This window comes from Nanorana parkeri, unplaced genomic scaffold (genome assembly GCF_000935625.1).
Source record: "Nanorana parkeri isolate BGI_ZX_2015 unplaced genomic scaffold, ASM93562v1 scaffold304, whole genome shotgun sequence".
In the NCBI taxonomy this organism is placed as follows: domain Eukaryota; kingdom Metazoa; phylum Chordata; class Amphibia; order Anura; family Dicroglossidae; genus Nanorana; species Nanorana parkeri.
In genome coordinates this window covers 891,811-910,689 of record NW_017306572.1, presented here as the reverse complement: position 1 = coordinate 910,689, position 18,879 = coordinate 891,811, and the positions used below count along the sequence as shown (strand labels likewise).

The following is an 18,879-nucleotide window of genomic DNA, read 5'->3' as shown; positions in this document are numbered from 1 at the left end:
TTTAGATATCGAAAGATGTACCCTACTGCACCATTACAGATAACAGAGAAAAAGTTGTGTTTAGAAGCAGCGGCAAACTTCTTCAGAAATAATAATCTCAGCAGAATGACCGAAATGCTTTCTAAGCTTGATACAGAAGATCAGTTGATTTTCCTTAAGAATCGAAAATGTTGGACTGAAGCTGCAGAGTTGCTTAAGAGTAACGATAGATGTGAAGAAGCAGCATCTCTAATGAGAGAACACGGCATGTTGTTAGAGGCAGCAAACCTGACAAGAAGAAGAGAATTTCGTGCATCATGTTTGCTTGCAGCAGCACGGCACTGCCTGGCAAATAATCAAGACCCTGATAGTACACTTTCGGAGTCTTTACATATTTTTTACGATACAAACAACAAAGTTCAAGCTGCAGAGGCTATTCTTCTTCAGGGAATCTTGGAAAATAGCTTTACCACAATCATAGACTCATTTTATCATTTTTTGCATGCCTCCCACCATGCAGGGGTGGTTGAATCTTTATTTCATGCATTAACCTGTGAAGACCCAAACCCAAAACTACTATTTCTGGCTTCATTTGGGCTAGAATTATTGCTACAGTTGGTAAAATCACTGAAGGAAACAAGAACCAATGCAGACAGAGAAATGGTAAAGTCCTGTCTAGAGTTTTATGGAGTTGTTCAGTTGGAAGAACAACAATGCTCAATTCTAGTACATGAGGGGGCAAGATTTTCTCAGATTGAATCAGAGGAGCATAGTGAACCATGGGATCTCAAAGATGTCAAGCTGTTGCTGATTAAACACCTTTTAAAAAGACTACATGAAATTTCTGTCAAGATTCTTGAAAAAGGTTGTACAGGCATTTGTAGCAATTTCATTGTAGGTCGAGAATGTCATGATGAGAACTGCCCAAATATACATCAGACTCTGTCGCACTTTGAGTTGAAAACAATCTTGAGATCTAAGATCAATTTAATAACCATCTGTGGATTGTTATTTGAAGCACAAAAGCTCAATGAAGACTTTTCTATTGATTTCAAAACAACTGGAATGACCGCCGGATTCAAATACTGTAACTCTCTCTTAAACTTGGTGTTTGCTAAACATTTTCATATGCGCATCCTTTCAGAAAACCCAAAAATGTGCCAACAGGTCTTACTCAAAATTTCGGTGCCAGCTAAAACCATGCTGACTGAATTTCTTGCATCACTTTTGAGAGAAAGTAAACGAGATCGGAGAGAATCAACCGACCTTTGGCTACAAATAATGCAAATCTGTAGCTTACTGTCACAGTATCCAGATGCCCTGCAACGCTACCTAAATGAGGAAGAGATGCAATATAAAAGTGAACTTGAAAAACAGAACAAAATGAATGATTCACAAGAAGATGGCAATAGAAATAAATATTTAGAGGGCAGGCAAGGCATGCTGAAACCTGATACCTCCGGTGGCTGGTCCCACGTCCATTTTTTTAGGCTTCTTCAAGGATCTGTGGATGAACTGTTCATCAACAAAAATCCAGATGGTTGCAAAAGGTATTTTTACAGATTTATGAATTTTGTTGTTAAGAAATGCATTGAGCCATTGATACCCAACATCGGAAATACCATGATGCTCCTGGAATTCCAGTTTATTCTCTGCTGTGCTGTACTGATGAGGTTTTCCAAGTGTACTGTGCTGCTGCCAAAAAGTTATATTTCAATTCTCCACTTCTGGGAAACCATGTTTAGAAAGAAAAATTCACTGAAGGATACATATTCAATTTTGTGGGAATATAGACCCAGGGATGTAGGCAGGCTTACAGCACATTTCCAATATCACATTACTTATCTGGCTTCTGTTCTTTGTGGTCATGAACATGCAGAGTTCAATGTTCTTTTAGATGCTTTTAAATGTGTGGATTTCATTTCTTCAGGAGAAGCTGAAAGAAGCTTGGTGTTTTACTTGGTAATGATGGTGAACCTTGACAGTGTTGTCAGTGAAAAAGCAAGGCCCATACTTAGGAAGGATATCCCTCAACTACAGAGGAACATAAAAGATCTCCAAAAGGAATTCCCATTGGAAATTCCACAAAGATTAGTCAGTGCCGTGGACAAGGTGACCTCAACTGATAAGGATGAAGAGCTCATCAACCTCCTTCAGGATTTGCTGGCACAGCGTGATAACGAGCGCCTAGTAGAATGCTCATGGAGATGGGACACAAACTATGGAAAAGGGTCTGTACGTGGTATTTTCTTTGATGACAGATTCAAGTTTAGAAAACATGGCAACTTTCAGCAAAAGGTACAGGATTACAAACCTACTTACCTCGATCATGAACAAGACTATGAAGAAGAGAAAGCTGACCTTTTGGCAACTGTGGCTGTCCAAGCACAGAAGCAAAAGGCTCGTCAAAAAATATCTATGTTGTTTCTTTTTGCGTGCATCTGGACAAAGTGGAAAAGAGCTTGCACAAACATGTGGAAAAGACAAATGGAAGAATCTGTACCAGACAATTTTAAAAGAGCAAATGTTGACAGAACACAGTGTGACTTGTGTGGAGTAAGATTTTCTCAAGCAATGGGGGTCTCTGATCTATCTGAAATTGAAGATGACATAGAAGAAATTCCAACTCCAACCATGCAACATATTGAGGAACTGGACACCCCTAGAATACAGGACTTAAATGAAAGTTATGAAGATCACATAAAACATGAAAAACATAGACAGCAATGCAAAGCTTATGGGGAATATCTTGATTTTTTTAAACATGAAGTGGATGTGGTGATCAGTGAAGGAAGGTTTCTTGTACAAACAATTGACGCAAAAACAAAATTAACATCACATGAGGAGTTTCACCTTGTGCAGCCTAAGATTGAGAGCAAAATTAAAATTGTGTCTGATTTGATGGAAGATATCTACGAACACAAAACTTGGTCTCAAGGTAAGATCACATCAAGGTTTGTGTCTTCTTGGTTTGTAGTGGTCTTCTCTGTAGGCTCTAGATTCCTACCAAGATCCAGATATATAATGGTACTTCTGACAATTCTAACCTGGGAGTGCATGAATTTATATAGCATTAGCAGGAACATAGTTTGTAAGCTCCTGATTGGCCAAGACTGATGTAAATAGTTCCAAGTATTTTGTAAAGCACTGATACACTTATACTAATGTATTTTAATTAACATTATTGATAACAACAACTGTTATCCAAACTTCAACTTACTACTGATGGCTATGAAGGAGAATATAGCATTTCAGCGTGATACTCAAAAATACCCATGATGCTATACTTCCCCCTTAGCTCCACCCAACACTATGCTAGAGATTTTGTAACAGTGAAGGCAGAGCCCAAATTTTTGTACTGACCAAGTAGAAGCTGTCACATCCGATACACTTAGCTCCATAGACTAGATGGCTATTGTTTATCTCCTGCCTTCCATACCTCATTCCTTTATATTTACATTCATGTCACAGATGAGCTCTCCATAGTTTCTGTTCCATGCATCTGAGAAATAGAGCAGGAGTTCACCTGTGAGGTTACTGCAGTGGCTCAAAAGGAATTCAGCTGTAATGAAGGAGACTAGATCTGACGAGCGGTAAAGCTTTGTGTATGACAGACATGCATGCTTGTATGACATGCTTGGTACAAGGTCCTTGAGAGACATTAAAGTTTATTTCCACTTTTGCAGTCAAGTTTTAGAAAGCTCCACCATGTGTTTCTAATCATAGAGCATACCTAAAAATATATTTAAAAAATATTCTTACCTATTAGATGTGTCTGTGTAGCAGGCATTTGCAAGGTTCTCTCTCATTTTCAAAGTGACAGAAAAATCTGTCCCTATTGAAAGACCAGGGACAAACGGAGCTTTACCTCATCAACATACAAGGCTAGATCTTTAACCCTTTTTTGGGGCGTTGTTCAAATCTAGTTTACAACTGATAAGATCTGCCAGCACACTACAATTAGGGTTAATTTTTGTTAAAATTAACTTGCCCATCCCGCTTTCAGACTAAAGCATGTATTGTGTAAGGAGAAATCTAAAAAAAAAAGAAGAAGTTATGCTATGTGAAACATGAAACAAATATTATCCCCATCTAGCCGCAAAACTGCAAATACACTGTAATCTAGAGTGCACACAATACCTTGGCACTTCTGCAACCAGAAACCTGGACCTGTGATTTTATTACTTCTCCATAATCATATGGTGTCTTCCTATATATAGAAATAAGAAAATGTCTATATATTGCAAGATAAGTTTATCTATGGGAAGCATTTAAGGAATATAAAATTGTAAAGAAAATATTTTTCTGCATTTCCTAAAACTGACATTGCCCACCACATATAAAGGTCCCATGTGTCATTTGCTGCTCGATTGATCAATGTTATTTTACATCATAATGCATCATGACACCCTGGAATATGTGCCTTGTTTTGTCTGTTAAGTCAGTTCTAAAACATGCATACAACTAAATATGAAAAAAAAGAAGACTAAAATGCAATCCAAACAAAGAAACATACATGAATGAGGATAGGGCAATGACATCTAATTACAATCTAAGTAATGGTGTGTTTACTACTATTTAATTACGAACAAAATCTCTTAGTAAATATATGTAATATATAAATTGCCATTTAAGTGAAGAAACAGTTCTTTCTCTGAAAGGAAGGTCATTAATCTATGCTGTGCAAGTAAAGTGAGCCATAAATTAAATATTGAGCTATGTGTGGCCCTGTCAGCACAACTCCATTAAAAAAAGTTTGAGTTTTCAAACTTTTGAAGGAGCCGGGTAAAAAATTGGCAACTGAACAGTGACTGCAGTCAATCGCCGACTGTTAGAATACAATAGCCTGGCAGAAGAGATTTCTTCCATACTCGCTGTGGAAGGGCTGAGCAAGAAAAAACTACCAGTGTATGGCCAGCTTAACTTCACTTGCTGTCCCTCTTGTGTGCTGGAATCCTACTATTGTTATTCATAAAAAGAAGACACAGTATTTGAGGAATTATTGTTTTGTTAGTGCTTACACTTGGAGATCTTCTTTCCCTATTCTTGTTTTTTTTTTTTTAAATGTGAGACAGGTGCATTGTAGGATGTATAGTACACATACTGATGTAGAATTAAACTAATATATTGTATTCAACTTTGTGATAAAACAGTGATTCATCCCAGGGATGCACCCATATCGGTATCGGTGCCCATACTGTGCATTTTCATAATTACTTGGGAAAATGTCCAGATACTTAAAGCCGATACCAGCCCTATACATTTTTTAATGGATTCGGTTGCCATAAGGTCCCACTGGGGACCTTGCAGAGGCTGGTTACAGCGCCGGTCTGGCCAAACATCTCCTCCTCCCCACCGCCTGCACAGCCATGGTGAGACCTGGCACGGCTCTGGTGAGACGCCTTGCCTGCACAGCCCTGGTGAGATCGCACCCGCCCGCACAGCCATAGGGAGACCCGCAGCTGAAGTGCTGAAATTGCTGCTTATTTCACGTTGCTTCCTTTGGCAGCCTGCAAGTCTTTTTATGTAAACAAACAGCAATAAGACCTCCAAAATGTGAAAAAAATTAACTTGCCAACAGCACCTCGCCCTCCCTGCTCTTATCTGCCAGCCGGTATAGCAGTTTGTACAATGGATTTCCTAGCCCCTAGCAGTATGGAATACTCATAATGATTGCAAATGGCGAGCTCTCATTGGTCAGCATGGTCACATGATCACACTCACCAATGAGAAGCACTTCTGAGCTAGGGGCATGGTCCTGGCAGTAAGAAGGGCTTCTCATTGGTCAGTGTGGTCCAGAGGCGTCACCTGGAGCGGCCGCTGGCTATCATCCATCAGGACGTCATCATGCGCATAATGAGGTCATGTGCGTTTAACTGCCGGTGCCCATCTCGATGATGGATGCCGGCAGAGAGAAGAGGGGATGTTCATCCGGCGGGACAAGGTATGCCGCTTGGTCACCTCCTCTCTCATACAGCTGTCAGGCACTCAGTCCATGACCTAGTGCACGACTTTCCAGGGGGGGTGACACCAAAATAACTCATTTTGGTGTCACCCGGTGCAGGCTACCTCCCCCTTGCGACGCCACTGGCGTGGTCATGTTACCATGTTGACCAATGAGTTCTCACTATTTTGCAAGCATTATGAGTATTCGCCTTAGAAGACTTGTGTAACTTTCCCCTGCTACTTATCTTCACATTGCCTTATAAGCGCTATGGAACAGGTTTTAATTGAGGATATCTCTGTACTGCATTCAGCTTTCCCTCAAACCTAACCAGTCTCCAAGTCCCTGCTGCTGAAAAACACCCCCAGAGCATAATGCTGCCACAACCGTGCTGCACTGTTGGGTCGGTATTGGGCAGGTGATGAGCAGTGCATGGTTTCCTCCAGACATACCGTTTAGAATTAAGGCCAAACAGTTCAATTTTGGTTTCATCAGACCAGAGAATCTTGTTCCTCAGTGTCTGAGAGTCCTTCAGATGCTTTTTTGCAAACTCCAAGCGGCTTTCATGTGTTTTGCACTGAGGAGAGGGTTCCATCTAGCCACTCTGCTAGATCGGTGGAGGGCTGCAACTAATGATTATTCTGATAACCGATTAGTTGGCCGATTATTTAGTTGAATTTAAAAAAATCAAATACTATCCTTAAAGTGACATTAAACCCTCAGATTTTTTAACATAAACCAATACTGTAATGTGTGCCTTACTGTAATCCATGGTTGTTTCCCTTCTCTTTGCTGCTCTTCCTTTTAAATCCTCATGTCTTCTCATGCTGGGGGAGAACTTCCCTTTGCAGCTGAGTGCCTCTTCCTGTAGTGCTGGCTCAGGTTGCAAACCTACACACAGACACCATGTATCCATTTCAGAGACAAGGCAGTCTGCTGCAAAACAGAAGTTCTGCCCAGCATGAGAACAGATACAGATTTAAAAGGAAGAGCAGCAAAGAGAAGGGAAACAACCATGGATTACAGTAAGGCACACATTACAGTATTGTTTTATGTTAAAAAATCTGAGGGTTTAATGTCACTTTAATTTCAACTAAAATACACAAATGGAGTGTTTCAAACCCAGTTTACCTCAGAATAAAACTGGATGCACAATTTTTTGCAATTATACTGCACTGGAATGCACGGCATTGCTGTACCGTGCGTTCCAGTGTGGGTGATAACACTGTGGGTGGGAGGCGCGTTTGGAGTGCCATTGAAATTAATGGCACTGCAAAGCAGAATTTGTGAGGCCGAAACCAAAAATTACTTTTTTCCCTACCTTTTATCATTTTCTTTTTTTCATAATTGCATTGTTAGCACATGGCGCTTGAATAGTTTCCACCAGGGAATGACAGCTGCCAATGGCAAGATTCTGCAGACGGCACCTGAATGTAGATACAGCAGGTAGTAGGTTGGTGCAATAGCCAGCCTGCTATTGGCCATTTCAAATTGCAATAGCAGGCTGGCTATTGCACCAGCCCACTGCTTGCTGTGCCCTCCTCCGGGCATAGAGATGAGAGTTAGGGAATCCAACCAATTGATAATGAGAATAGTTGACAACTATTCACAAAATCGTTTATTATCGATTAATCTCTTCGTTGTTTGCAGCCCTATCTGCAGTGATTTTTGTCCTTCTGGAACTTTGTCCCATCTCCACACGATCTCTGGAGCTTAGTCAGAGTGACTATCAGGTTCTTGGTCACCTCTCTTATTAAGGCCCTTCTTCCCTGATTGCTCAGTGTGGCCGGGCGACCAGCTCCTTGGGAGAATCCTGGTTGTGCCAAACTTCTTCCATTTGAGAAATATGGAGGCCACCGTGCTCTTGGGAACCTTCAGTGCAGCAGAAATTTTTTGCAGCCTTCCCCAGATCTGTGCCGTGCAATCCTCTCTCTTAAGGTGCCCATACACTTTACAACCATCGCAAGACTTTTGTCTTGCGATAGTTGTAAGCTAATTAAAAGCTTGTACGATCTGCCCATCTTGGACAGGCAGATCGTACTTGTGATCATCGCAAGCCCGCCCCCCTGTGGGGCGGGCTTCCGATGACTGCAATGAGGGGCGGGCTTCCGATGACTGCAAACGGGTAGTGTGCGCGTGCACACACCGCCATTCTCGCCTGCTTGTTCGACGGAAGACGTGCGACCGTACAGTAGAAACGGTTGCACGCCTTCCATACATTTGCGATTATCGTACGATCGCGGGATTTCCCACGAATCTCGTACGATAATCGTACAGTGTATGGGCACCTTTAGCTCTGCGGGCCTCATGACTTGCTTTGATGCAGTATGCATTGTCAGCTGTGAGGCCTTCTATAGAGAGGTGTGTGCCTTTCCACTCATGTCCAATCAATTAATTTACCACAGGTGGACTCTAATCAAGGTGTAGAAACATCTCAGCAACGATCAAGAGGAATGGGAGGCACCTGAGCTAAATCCAAGTGTTGTTGCAAAGGGTCTGAATACTTAGCCCTCGTTCACACCTGAACGTTTTGTAGCGCGTTCTACGCTCGACGAACGCTCTACAAAACGCTCACAAATATAAATCCCATTGTATTCAATGGTCTCGTTCCCACCTTGGCGTATTTCCGCCCGTCCCCAACGCGCTACAAAACGGCCCACGCCTGAAAAGGTACATGTACTACTTTGGGCCGTTTTGTTGCACGTTTCCATTGGGATACAGCCAAGTAGCCTTCGGAAACGCGTGTTTGACGCGCAACTTTTTTACCGCGATTTGCAGTAAAAAACGTGCGACGGTCGCGCGACAGACACGCATATGCAATACGCCTAGGTGTGAACGAGACCTTAAGGTGCCCATACACCTTACGACCATCGCAAGACTTTTATCTTGCGATGGTCGTATGCTTATTGAAAGCTCGTACGATCTGCCCACCTTGGACGGGCAGATCGTACTTGCGATCATCGATGACCGCAATGCAGAACAGGCAGTGTGCGCGTGCGCACACCGGCCCGTTCCACAGCTATCGAACGAGCAGGCTAGAAACCCGCCGACAATCGTACGATTCTCGGGGGGTTTTCGAGCATGCTGGTTCGACAAAAGACGTGCGACCGTACAGTAGAAACGGTCGCACTTCTTCGTTCACACTGCTCGATTCTCGTACGATCGTGGGATTTCCCGCGATTCTCGTACGAGAATCGTACAGTGTATGGGCACCTTTCTGAAAAGGTACATGTACTACTTTGGGCCGTTTTGTTGCACGTTTCCATTGGGATACAGCCAAGTAGCCTTCGGAAACGCGTGTTTGACGCGCAACTTTTTTACCGCGATTTGCAGTAAAAAACGTGCGACGGTCGCGCGACAGACACGCATATGCAATACGCCTAGGTGTGAACGAGACCTTAAGGTGCCCATACACCTTACGACCATCGCAAGACTTTTATCTTGCGATGGTCGTATGCTTATTGAAAGCTCGTACGATCTGCCCACCTTGGACGGGCAGATCGTACTTGCGATCATCGATGACCGCAATGCAGAACAGGCAGTGTGCGCGTGCGCACACCGGCCCGTTCCACAGCTATCGAACGAGCAGGCTAGAAACCCGCCGACAATCGTACGATTCTCGGGGGGTTTTCGAGCATGCTGGTTCGACAAAAGACGTGCGACCGTACAGTAGAAACGGTCGCACGCCTTTCATACACTGTACGATTCTCGTACGATCGCGGGATTTCCCGCGATTCTCGTACGAGAATCGTACAGTGTATGGGCACCTTTACTGTATGCCAATGTGATATTTCAGTTTTTCCTTTTTAATAAATTTACAGACATTTCTAAAATTCTGTTTTCACTTTGTCATTATGAGGTACTGAGTGTAGATTAATGAGAAAAAAAAGAATTTAAACAACTGTAGTATCAGGCTGCAACATAACAAAATTGAAAAAGTGAAGGGGGTCTGAATTCTTTCCGAATGTACTGTCATAATGTACTGTGATCTACAGTTAAGTTCATCATCTGAGCAGCAGTGGGTATTCAGTGCCTTTAATATATGGTGGACTGATAGATGTATCCTGCATACTCATGGTGTATTAGGGAAGTTTGCACACCTGGAACAGTTTATATATCACTAGTGAGTGATAATTGTGACCACAAAAATCACAATAAAAATAATCTAATGAGGCACACTTGTGAATTCTGGCTATAGCTGCAGAACCAAAAAATGACGGCGCAACCTAGAATCAGGAGAACAATAGTAGGAACCAGGAATACATTGTTGTAATATCCTTACAATATATCGAGCTAGCAAAGAAGTGTTTATTTACTTAGCAATTTTAAGAGCTGTATTTTATTGAAAACATATTCAAAGTAAATGTGGCTAGTTTTTCAGTTTGTCTAGGTGATAAATACTCAAGTATATTGCCTTTTTGTGTTTATGCAGCTGAAGAATGTTTGTGGAGTCCTGTGAATGACTTAAGGACCAGTATTTCTGAAGGTCTTGAATTGCTGAAGAAACCTGAGCAGCAGGCCACAAAAACAACAGGTACTCTTCACTACATTTCACTGTACTGCTTTTAAATATCACTTCCTGTGAATATGTAACTAAATTCGGTTTCTCTTCCGTTCACTGAAGGACACAGCTGAATCTTCATTTAGTGGAAGGGTTATACCGCCACCTGCAGAAGTTGGATGCTAGGCAAAAAAACAACAGAGCACGGTCCTGTTGGTGGCCTAACCCCCGACTTGTTAGAGGCAGCTCAGTTTTTTACCTAGCTCCATACTGGGGATCTTCGTTTTTTTTATCTCTTTATTTTTTCTTGATGTATAATCAACAGCTGAGCGGGGTGACAGGCTGGATAATATAGATCCTTGTAGTCTCCCAGCTTAGCCTCTGAGCTCATGCAGATTCCCAGCTTTGATGCGGGTTTGGCTGCAACAGCCCTTTCTCGGTTTTGGGGCAGCCTAAGAGATACCTCACGGGGAAGGAGCATACGACCGACCGTTCAAGGGCTGGTTTGTCATAGTGTCCCCTGGCTATTGGTGCCCCCACTTTAGTGGGAGGCAACCTGTTGGTATAGATGTTACCCTGTCCCGTACCTGGAGTGGTAAGTATTGCTATTTTCCCTGCTGGACTGTTATAGGAAGCTGACCTGGGCGCCTACCCTCATCTAATGACGTGTGAGCTGGCTAAGATCAGTCCCTTTCCCCCTGGGTTCACCTCTGCCATACCTAAGTGCTGTATGTTCCTGGGTGTCACAGAACCCTCCGTGTCCTGGGCATCTGGAGGGGACTAAAGGCCAGACTCCTCCCTACCGACTTCGGACCTTGACCTAAAGGGGTTATTTTTTTGGGTGGTGGGTGCAAGGGGGACGTTGGGACTACTACTTCCACCTGGTACGGGGTGCCACGTTTTCCCAATTACGAGAGACTCCGTGGTCTATGGAGCTTTTTAGCTCTGGGCTGATGGCTGGGTATAAAGACTATAATGACTACATTTGGGACTTGAAGGAGGACTTTTGGTTCGGTTGATAGTGAGAGATGGCTTTGACCTTAGCAAGTATACCCAGCTGTGGTACCGAGATCCGTTACTTTCCTCTCTGCGCTTCCCCAACCTCCCCCTCCCTCGGCTGGAGTTTACTTCACTGTATCTGAGCCACTATGTGCTTGCTGTGTCCATGGCATGCTGTTACGATCAGGAGGCGTGGCTCTGTATAGCCGCGCTCTGTGTGCTCAGGGCTGCCTCTGAGTCGTACAGGAGGAGTCTTGTCCTACCTGGATGCCAGTTCTGGGGGAGTTCGGCTGGGTCTTGATCATCTGGTGATCTTTTCGGGTGTCATCCCTTCTTCTGGAGTCTCTGGGCCTGCTCCTAGACTCGAGTCAGGCCAGGCTGGGGGTTTTTTTTGCATCCAGAAACGTGTCGGAGTGCCCAAGTCGCCTGCTGTGTTTGTATAATCGGGCATCAATACATGCGAGTTCTTGGTCTAATGGTTTCCTTGTTCGTGGTGTTCGCATATGTTCAACTCCACTCTCGGACTCTGCAGAAGGAAATCCTTTCTCACCGGGATAAGTCCCTGTTGTCATTGGACAGGCAGTTGCTTGTACATCATTCTCTCTGGTGTGGTGGCTCGACTCTTCGATGTTTCCGAGCAGGAGGTCTTTTCTGCCAGTCCTCTGGAAGATGTGATGGTGGTCGCCAGCCTCAGCAGCTGAGGTGAAGACGGTGGTCAGCTCAAGGCCATTGGACCAGGATGGAGTCCAAGTTGCTGATCAATGTGTTGGAACTTCGAGCGATCAGACTTTGTCTTCTTTGTTGGATGGATGTTCTGCGCGGGCATCCTGTCAGGGTTCAATCGCACAATGCCACGGCCATGACATATGTAAATCATCAGGGAGGCACGAGGAGTCGAACTGCTGCGCTGGAGGTGTCTCTTGTACTTCACTGGGTGGACAGTCATGTTTAGTCTCTGACTGCGATCTACATTCCAGGAGTAGACTATTGGCAGGCAGACTATTTAGATCGTCATGTTCTGGATGGAGGGGAAGTCAGCAGATCTACCAAAGGTCAGGGACTCCCAACTGTGGATCTTCTGGCTTCCTGTTGTGATCGAAAGGTAAATCGGCTCGTGTCCAGGGCTATGTATCCTTGGTCAGATGCAGCGCATGCCTAGGTGGCACATGGGACAGGTAGGGACTAATTTTTGCGTTTCCTCCCCTGTAGCTTCTTCCAAGACTGCAACAGCAGTGGAAGTCGAGGGGATCCCGGTTCTTCTGGTGACTCCGGATGGCTTCACATTTCTTGGTTTGTACTTTCATCCAAGGGGTGTCTCATGTTTAGATTCCACTCTGATCGACGTTTCTCTGTGGGGTTTGTATTAGGTGCTTTCAATTTTTCCAGGAGCCTGCCTTTTAGAGTAAGCTGTCCTTGTTGACTTTATCTCAGGTGATGGCCTTCTGGTGGCTACACCTTAGCCCAGAAGGTTTTGGAATTGGCGGCCTTGTCTTGTAAGCCTATGTTTTTATTTGCTCTTACATAGGGACAAAGTAGTTTTCCGACCATGGCCCTCCTTTTTTTTTGCCTAAGGTTTCTGCATTCTACCTCCAGTGAGGGTATCGTCCTTCTTTCCTTTGTCCCTGTCTGGCGGATCCAAAAGAGGTGGCCCTACATTGCCTGAATGTGGTTAGTGCTGTGCAAGTTTATGTTTATCTTTTTTGCAACAGAGCCCTTTCGTAAGTCCGATTCCCTTTTTTGCTGTCACGAGGGTCCTCTGAAAGGGGAGGCAACCTCCATTTTGCAATGGTTAAGGCGAGTTATTGTTCAGGCTTTTCGCCCTCAGGGGTCAGTCTCCTTTTTTATGGTTACGGCCCAATCTACTAGAACAGTTAGCACATCTTGGTCTTCTCGTCTTCAGACTTCTGCTGTGCAGGTTTGTATAGCAGCCGTCTGATTGTCGGTGCACTCTTTTATCCATTTTTAGAGATGTTGCTTTTGTTGATGCGGTTTTCGGCCACAAAGTTTTACTAGCAGCAGTTTTAGTTGTGTGGGTGCCTTTTTTCTTGTTTCATTTTGGTTTCCCACCCTCCGATTCTCACTGCTTTGGGATGTTCATTCCGTTAAATGAAGATTCAGCTGTGTCCTTCAACGGAAGAGAAAATAAGATTTTTTTGTACTCACCATAAAAATTTTTTATCTGCGTTCATTGAAGGACACAGCTCCCTCCCCTCTGGAGTTGTCTGTGTCTTTTTTTTTCTTCTGTCTACTGCTTTGTAAATAACTAAGCTGCTTCTAACAAGTGGTGTTTGAGCCACCAGCAGGGGCCACCCCCAGGGCTGTGCTTTGTTGTTTTTCTGCCTAGCGTTAAACTCCTGCAGGTGGCGGTATAATCCTTATGGGATTTTCTATTGAAATACCGCACCACCATATCAAATCCACGTGGTTGTGGCTCTGTCCTATACATTTTAATTGCCATGTTGGACAAGTGGCACTGCCTGTCAAGCGCACCATGCTGTGGCAATGTGTACAGCACTGTGTGGCCACAGTACTGACATTGCGGCTGGGGTGTGGTAAAACCGCACATGAAGCACATGGTTTACCGCCCTTGTGAATGAAAAGCCTAAGAGAATTTAAACATTCTTGGAACAAACGCAAATCAAAAAAAGGGGCAGTTTCAAAGTGTCACTTGGTCTTTTTCTACCATCACTCTTTTATGTTTCTGTGTATTTTTCTTCACTCCTGGCAGTAAAGGGTGTGGTGGGGGAAACGAAGTAAAGGTAACTGTATGTTGCTGGGGATAGGAGTTAAGTGACCCTGTTACTTTGCCCTGTATGGATAGCATCAGCCTTCATAGCTTTCTGTTTTTTACAGGATGGCTTGATCTCATTTCATTTTTATATGCTTTAATAATTTATTAAAAAGCATGATCTTGTCTAAGTAAATGTATGCACGGTTTTCTGTGTTGGGCTTAGTCTAATCTTCATTATGTTAAGTTTGCCTGGTGATTGCACGGGCCTTTATTAACGAGACCTAAAATCAAAAACCGGGGCACCTTTATTTAAAGACTCTTGTTATATGAAAATGTTTGATGGTATGAAAAAAAATCACCTGTTGCTGTAATATCTGAACCTCCCTCATCTGGCTGGTAATGTGTCTATTGTGTGTCAAGGGGCTTTAGAAATAATGTTCAAGCAGGGTTGCTGTCTCTGCTTAAAAAATTTCTGCTTTGAATTTTTAGTGCTAATCTGCCAAAACTATCATATTTTCATGTACTGCATCCATGTACCACGTCATTCTAGCCTCTATCACAACTATCATAGGTATTTTTGTGTGCTAATTTAAATATCTTTTTGTTTGGGTTCCAGGGATCCAAGATGAATATGAAGTAGACTATGGAGATTTTGAAGAACTGTGCAACAAGAAAAAGAGAGGCAAGCGAAAGGCTAAACGACATTGATTCGGCAGATTAGGTAGCCAAGCATAATGGCTATTTGTGATAGCAATCACGTGAAGTTTTTTGTGCCAAATGTTCACCATATTGAAAGAAAAATAATCTGCCAAATTTACACTGGTCTGTTTAGAGAACTCAAATATTACACAGAAGTGGCTAGTTTATGGGTATTTTTATTTAGCAAGTTTACCTGTGATATTTTAATTTTTATTTACAAGTTGAAGTGACTTGATCTTAAACTGTGCAATGTTGGCACTTTTGTTAAAGCCTTGTCAGCCTAAAATATATTAGAACAGTAATTTTCATATATTATTGACTAAATGTTAATTAATGAAGCACATTCTTTGATTATGTTAGCTGACTTGCGATAGTGCACTAAAGTTTATTTTACAGTTATGCAATATTCGAAAATGCTTTCAGATTTTTTTTGTCTATTTCTCTTTATTGTTTTTATATACAAATGATAATGTTGCAAGGAAGTTAAAACGCAGTTGAAATGTGTATTGTTATTTGTTTCAGTTACCAAAGAATTAATATATTTGTTAGGCCAGTCCTATGATGAAGACACTTGACCAGCCATGAAGATCAGATTATTATTTCTTAGTTCAGTTTTGTGGCTTTCTGGATAATACTGGAAGCTGCAAAGCTGAACCAAGAAATTGGATTGTAGCCTGGCTGGGCAGCACAGCAGAGGGATATAAATTGCAAACTCAACCAATCATTTGGCAAGTAAGACAATTTCCATATATTAGTATTTCAGCTTTATATTTGACCAATTGTGCATACATTGGTCAAATAAATTAGCAAAAAAATAAACTTCTCAAGTACATTGCAATTTATTAGGCATGCAGTATTGTAACCAAAAAAGTGTATACAGCTACATTACAAACCTAATGCAGTTTGTAATAAAAAAATATTATTTACTGGCTTTTTTTTTGCTGATTGGCATTGAAGATGATTACTTGTTAAAAAATTTATTATTATTAGAAAACATTATTTTGAGCTGTGCTATATAGTTTAGGTTTTGTGTACAATATTATTTTTCAGATTCACTTTTATATTTAAGAATCAATAAATAGGCCCAGTAGTCCAAGTTCCGCTTTTAACGTACTTATTGCTTGTTTTACATAAAGCATACAGGAACGCAAAAAATTGTATATTAAGTTTCTAACCTTATTTTGTTTTAAAAGACCACCAAGGTATTTTAATTAAATGAAGGGTGAAATAAAGCGTGCATAAGAAACTTAAACCTTTGTTGTTAAACCAGCCCTAAGCTGAGTCTATTTGTCCTGCGGCTCCCCCTCTCAGGGTATGTGAGACCTTGCAAATACTAATTATCAAAGATATAATGAGCTGGACGATGACAGGGCTACAAGTGAGAACCTGAAGTTTTTAAATGAAAGTCAGATTTATAAACTGCACTTACTTGAGTTCATCTACTAAACATGAGTTAAAAACGTTTTGCTTACTTCCAAACAAGGGTTACTGTTTGTGATCATTGACTTAACAAGTTCCTTTTTAGTCTGTTTAGCACAGCTGATTTTGAATAAGGGATCAGACTTCAGACAGTCTTATGTGGATGGTAAAGAGATAGACTTTACTACTTTCAAGAAGGGTCTCTTTAAAATAAATAATAAGTGTTTAAACAATGTTCAAAAACATACCTTTTTTTTTTTAAACAAAAGTATTTTTTAATATTTTCTATTGTGAGATTTGGTACCTTTTAAAGTTGTATATATTTGTGATTGGACTGTTGCTGATCACACCATGTTGAATAAACATATTTCTTTAAAAAAGATTTGTATGTTCTTTATTGCTAACTAGTAACACACTCAAGCTAGGAAGTCAAGAATCAAACAGTGTATCATGGCTTATGAACAAATGTATGTTCTGTGGAATGTGCTGCCTTCATCAGTGAAGATAATTCTATGGAGTTACCTAAAGTGACATTAAACCCTCAGATTTTTTTAACATAAAACAATACTGTAATGTGCGCCTTTCTGTAATCCATGGTTGTTTCCCTTCTCTTTGCTGCTCTTCCTTTTAAATCTGTATCTCTTCTCATGCTCTGCAGAACGTCTGTTTTGCAGCAGACTGCCTTGTCTCAGGAATGGATACACGGGGGTTGATTTACTAACCTTATAAACACACCACGAACATGTATACACCTCTGTAGTGTGTTCCCTCCCAGCATGATCTATGGGTGGAATCTAAACACCTTTGTAGTGTGTACACACCCAGCAGGTGTGTTGTGCAAAGCCCTGCATGAATTCCAAGGTGATGTTGTGTAAATTAGCTCTACATTGTGTTGCTTGCGTTGATGAATGCAGGAATGTAAATGCATGAGCTAACCATTTTTGTCTAAACTGTGAAGCAGCATTATATATGCATCATGTGCATGATTTTTCCATATATGGCATCAGTGGAAATATGCTTTTAGAGACTTTTTGGTTGATAAATACGCTTTGCTGTGTGAAAATCACACACACCTGGTGCGTGCGTGTGTTTAGGTTAGTAAATCACCCCCACGGTGTCTGTGTATCCGTTTGTATAGGCTTGTAATCTGAGCCAGCACTACAGGAAGAGGCACTCAGCTGAAAAGGGATGTTCTCCCCAAGCATGAGAAGACATGAGGATTTAAAAGAAAGAGCAGCAAAGAGAAGGGAAACAACCATGGATTACAGTAAGGCGCACATTACAGTATTGGTTTATGTTAAAAAATCTGAGGGTTTAATGTCACTTTAACCTGGAAATAAGGTACAATCAAAATACAAACTCATGTCTTTGGCTTTTTTTTTTTTTAATTCTTTAGTTTTTTTATTTTGAGCCAACGTTTTACAGTATACATACAACACATAAACAGTTGAGCCATTAGAATGTACAGGCAGGGCCGCCGTCAGGGGGGTACGGCCGATATTGATGTAAGGGGCCCGGCCAGGCTTAAGGGCCTGGCCCGGGCACCTTACATGAGTAGCGGCCGTTCAAGTGACAGGCCAGGATGTGGCCGGACCCCCCGCAGCACCGGAGGATCCAGACCCGCACCTGGGATGCCTCCTCCGGTGTCCACAGGGGGTCTCTCCACTGTACATTCGTTTTTAAAGATGGCCGCCGCGAGTAGCGGCGGCCATCTTTAAAGCTGGCAAGCGCCCACATATCATTTTAATATATTGCCGAACAGGCAATATATTGAATGAAAATCATTCCCTGGTCGTCAAGTGGGGAATCTGCATGTCTTGCTGATGCAGATCATACTGATCGCTCCCTCGTGGTGCCTCTGCTAACAGGCAGGGATCGATTAGTATGCCTGCATCAGCCAGAGTGCAGAGCACACCGAACGCACTGCATCGCAATGTAGCCGCCTCACTTTTGTGCTGGGCAGGAGGGGGGCGTGGCGGGCCATTGAAGTGAATGGCGCTGCAGCTACGCCCTCCGGCCGCAATTTGATTGCCTGCACAGGATCGCAGGGCACATTCTTACTCCCCCACCTACCCGGCAAAAATTGAGCCGGCCACAATGTGATGCAGTGCGTTCGGGCCGGGACGCACTGCAAGTGGTGTGGACAACCCCATAGAGCCAGAAGAAGAAGCTGGTGAAGCAGATCTCTGCTTCATCAGCTTCTTTGGGGTCCCTCGGTGACATTAGGGGTATGAAAAACCCCTGACGTCTCCATGAATTTTTTTTTCCGCATTGCGGTATATATCGGGGCGGGGGGGGGGTGTTGGCGGGGCGATAACCGGGTACAAACTGCGAAAGTATATCAACATCTTCCAGCCCCATTCGCTGAAGTAACCAAATAGTTAACATTAACCGTACAACATCATATGTGGCGTCTGGGCGTTTTGGGGTGGTTGCAATGCCGATCGTACAGGTCCTAAAGTACAATAGGCAATAAGTTTGATAGGCAGGGGTGGGGAAGCCCAGGGGTCCACCAGTCTGCTTCCGTAGACTGAGGAGTGAGGTAGGGCAAATAGCCACTTGGGGACAAAATAGGGAGGAGGGAAGGGGTAGACAGACAAAAAGAAG

At 42.7% G+C, this 18,879-nt stretch overlaps 1 protein-coding gene across 1 annotated transcript in view; it reads left to right on the top strand.

Annotated features, from left to right (window-relative positions):
* Positions 1-12,124, top strand: part of TRANK1 (tetratricopeptide repeat and ankyrin repeat containing 1) — an 81,605-nt gene extending 69,481 nt beyond the window's left edge. The window contains exons 24-27 of the mRNA XM_018557795.1: positions 6-2,917; positions 10,356-10,457; positions 11,423-11,623; positions 12,003-12,124. Coding sequence (XP_018413297.1) covers positions 6-2,917; positions 10,356-10,457; positions 11,423-11,623; positions 12,003-12,124 — 3,337 coding nt within the window. The remainder of the gene's footprint in view (positions 1-5; positions 2,918-10,355; positions 10,458-11,422; positions 11,624-12,002) is intronic.
* Positions 12,125-18,879: the final 6,755 nt, after the last annotated feature.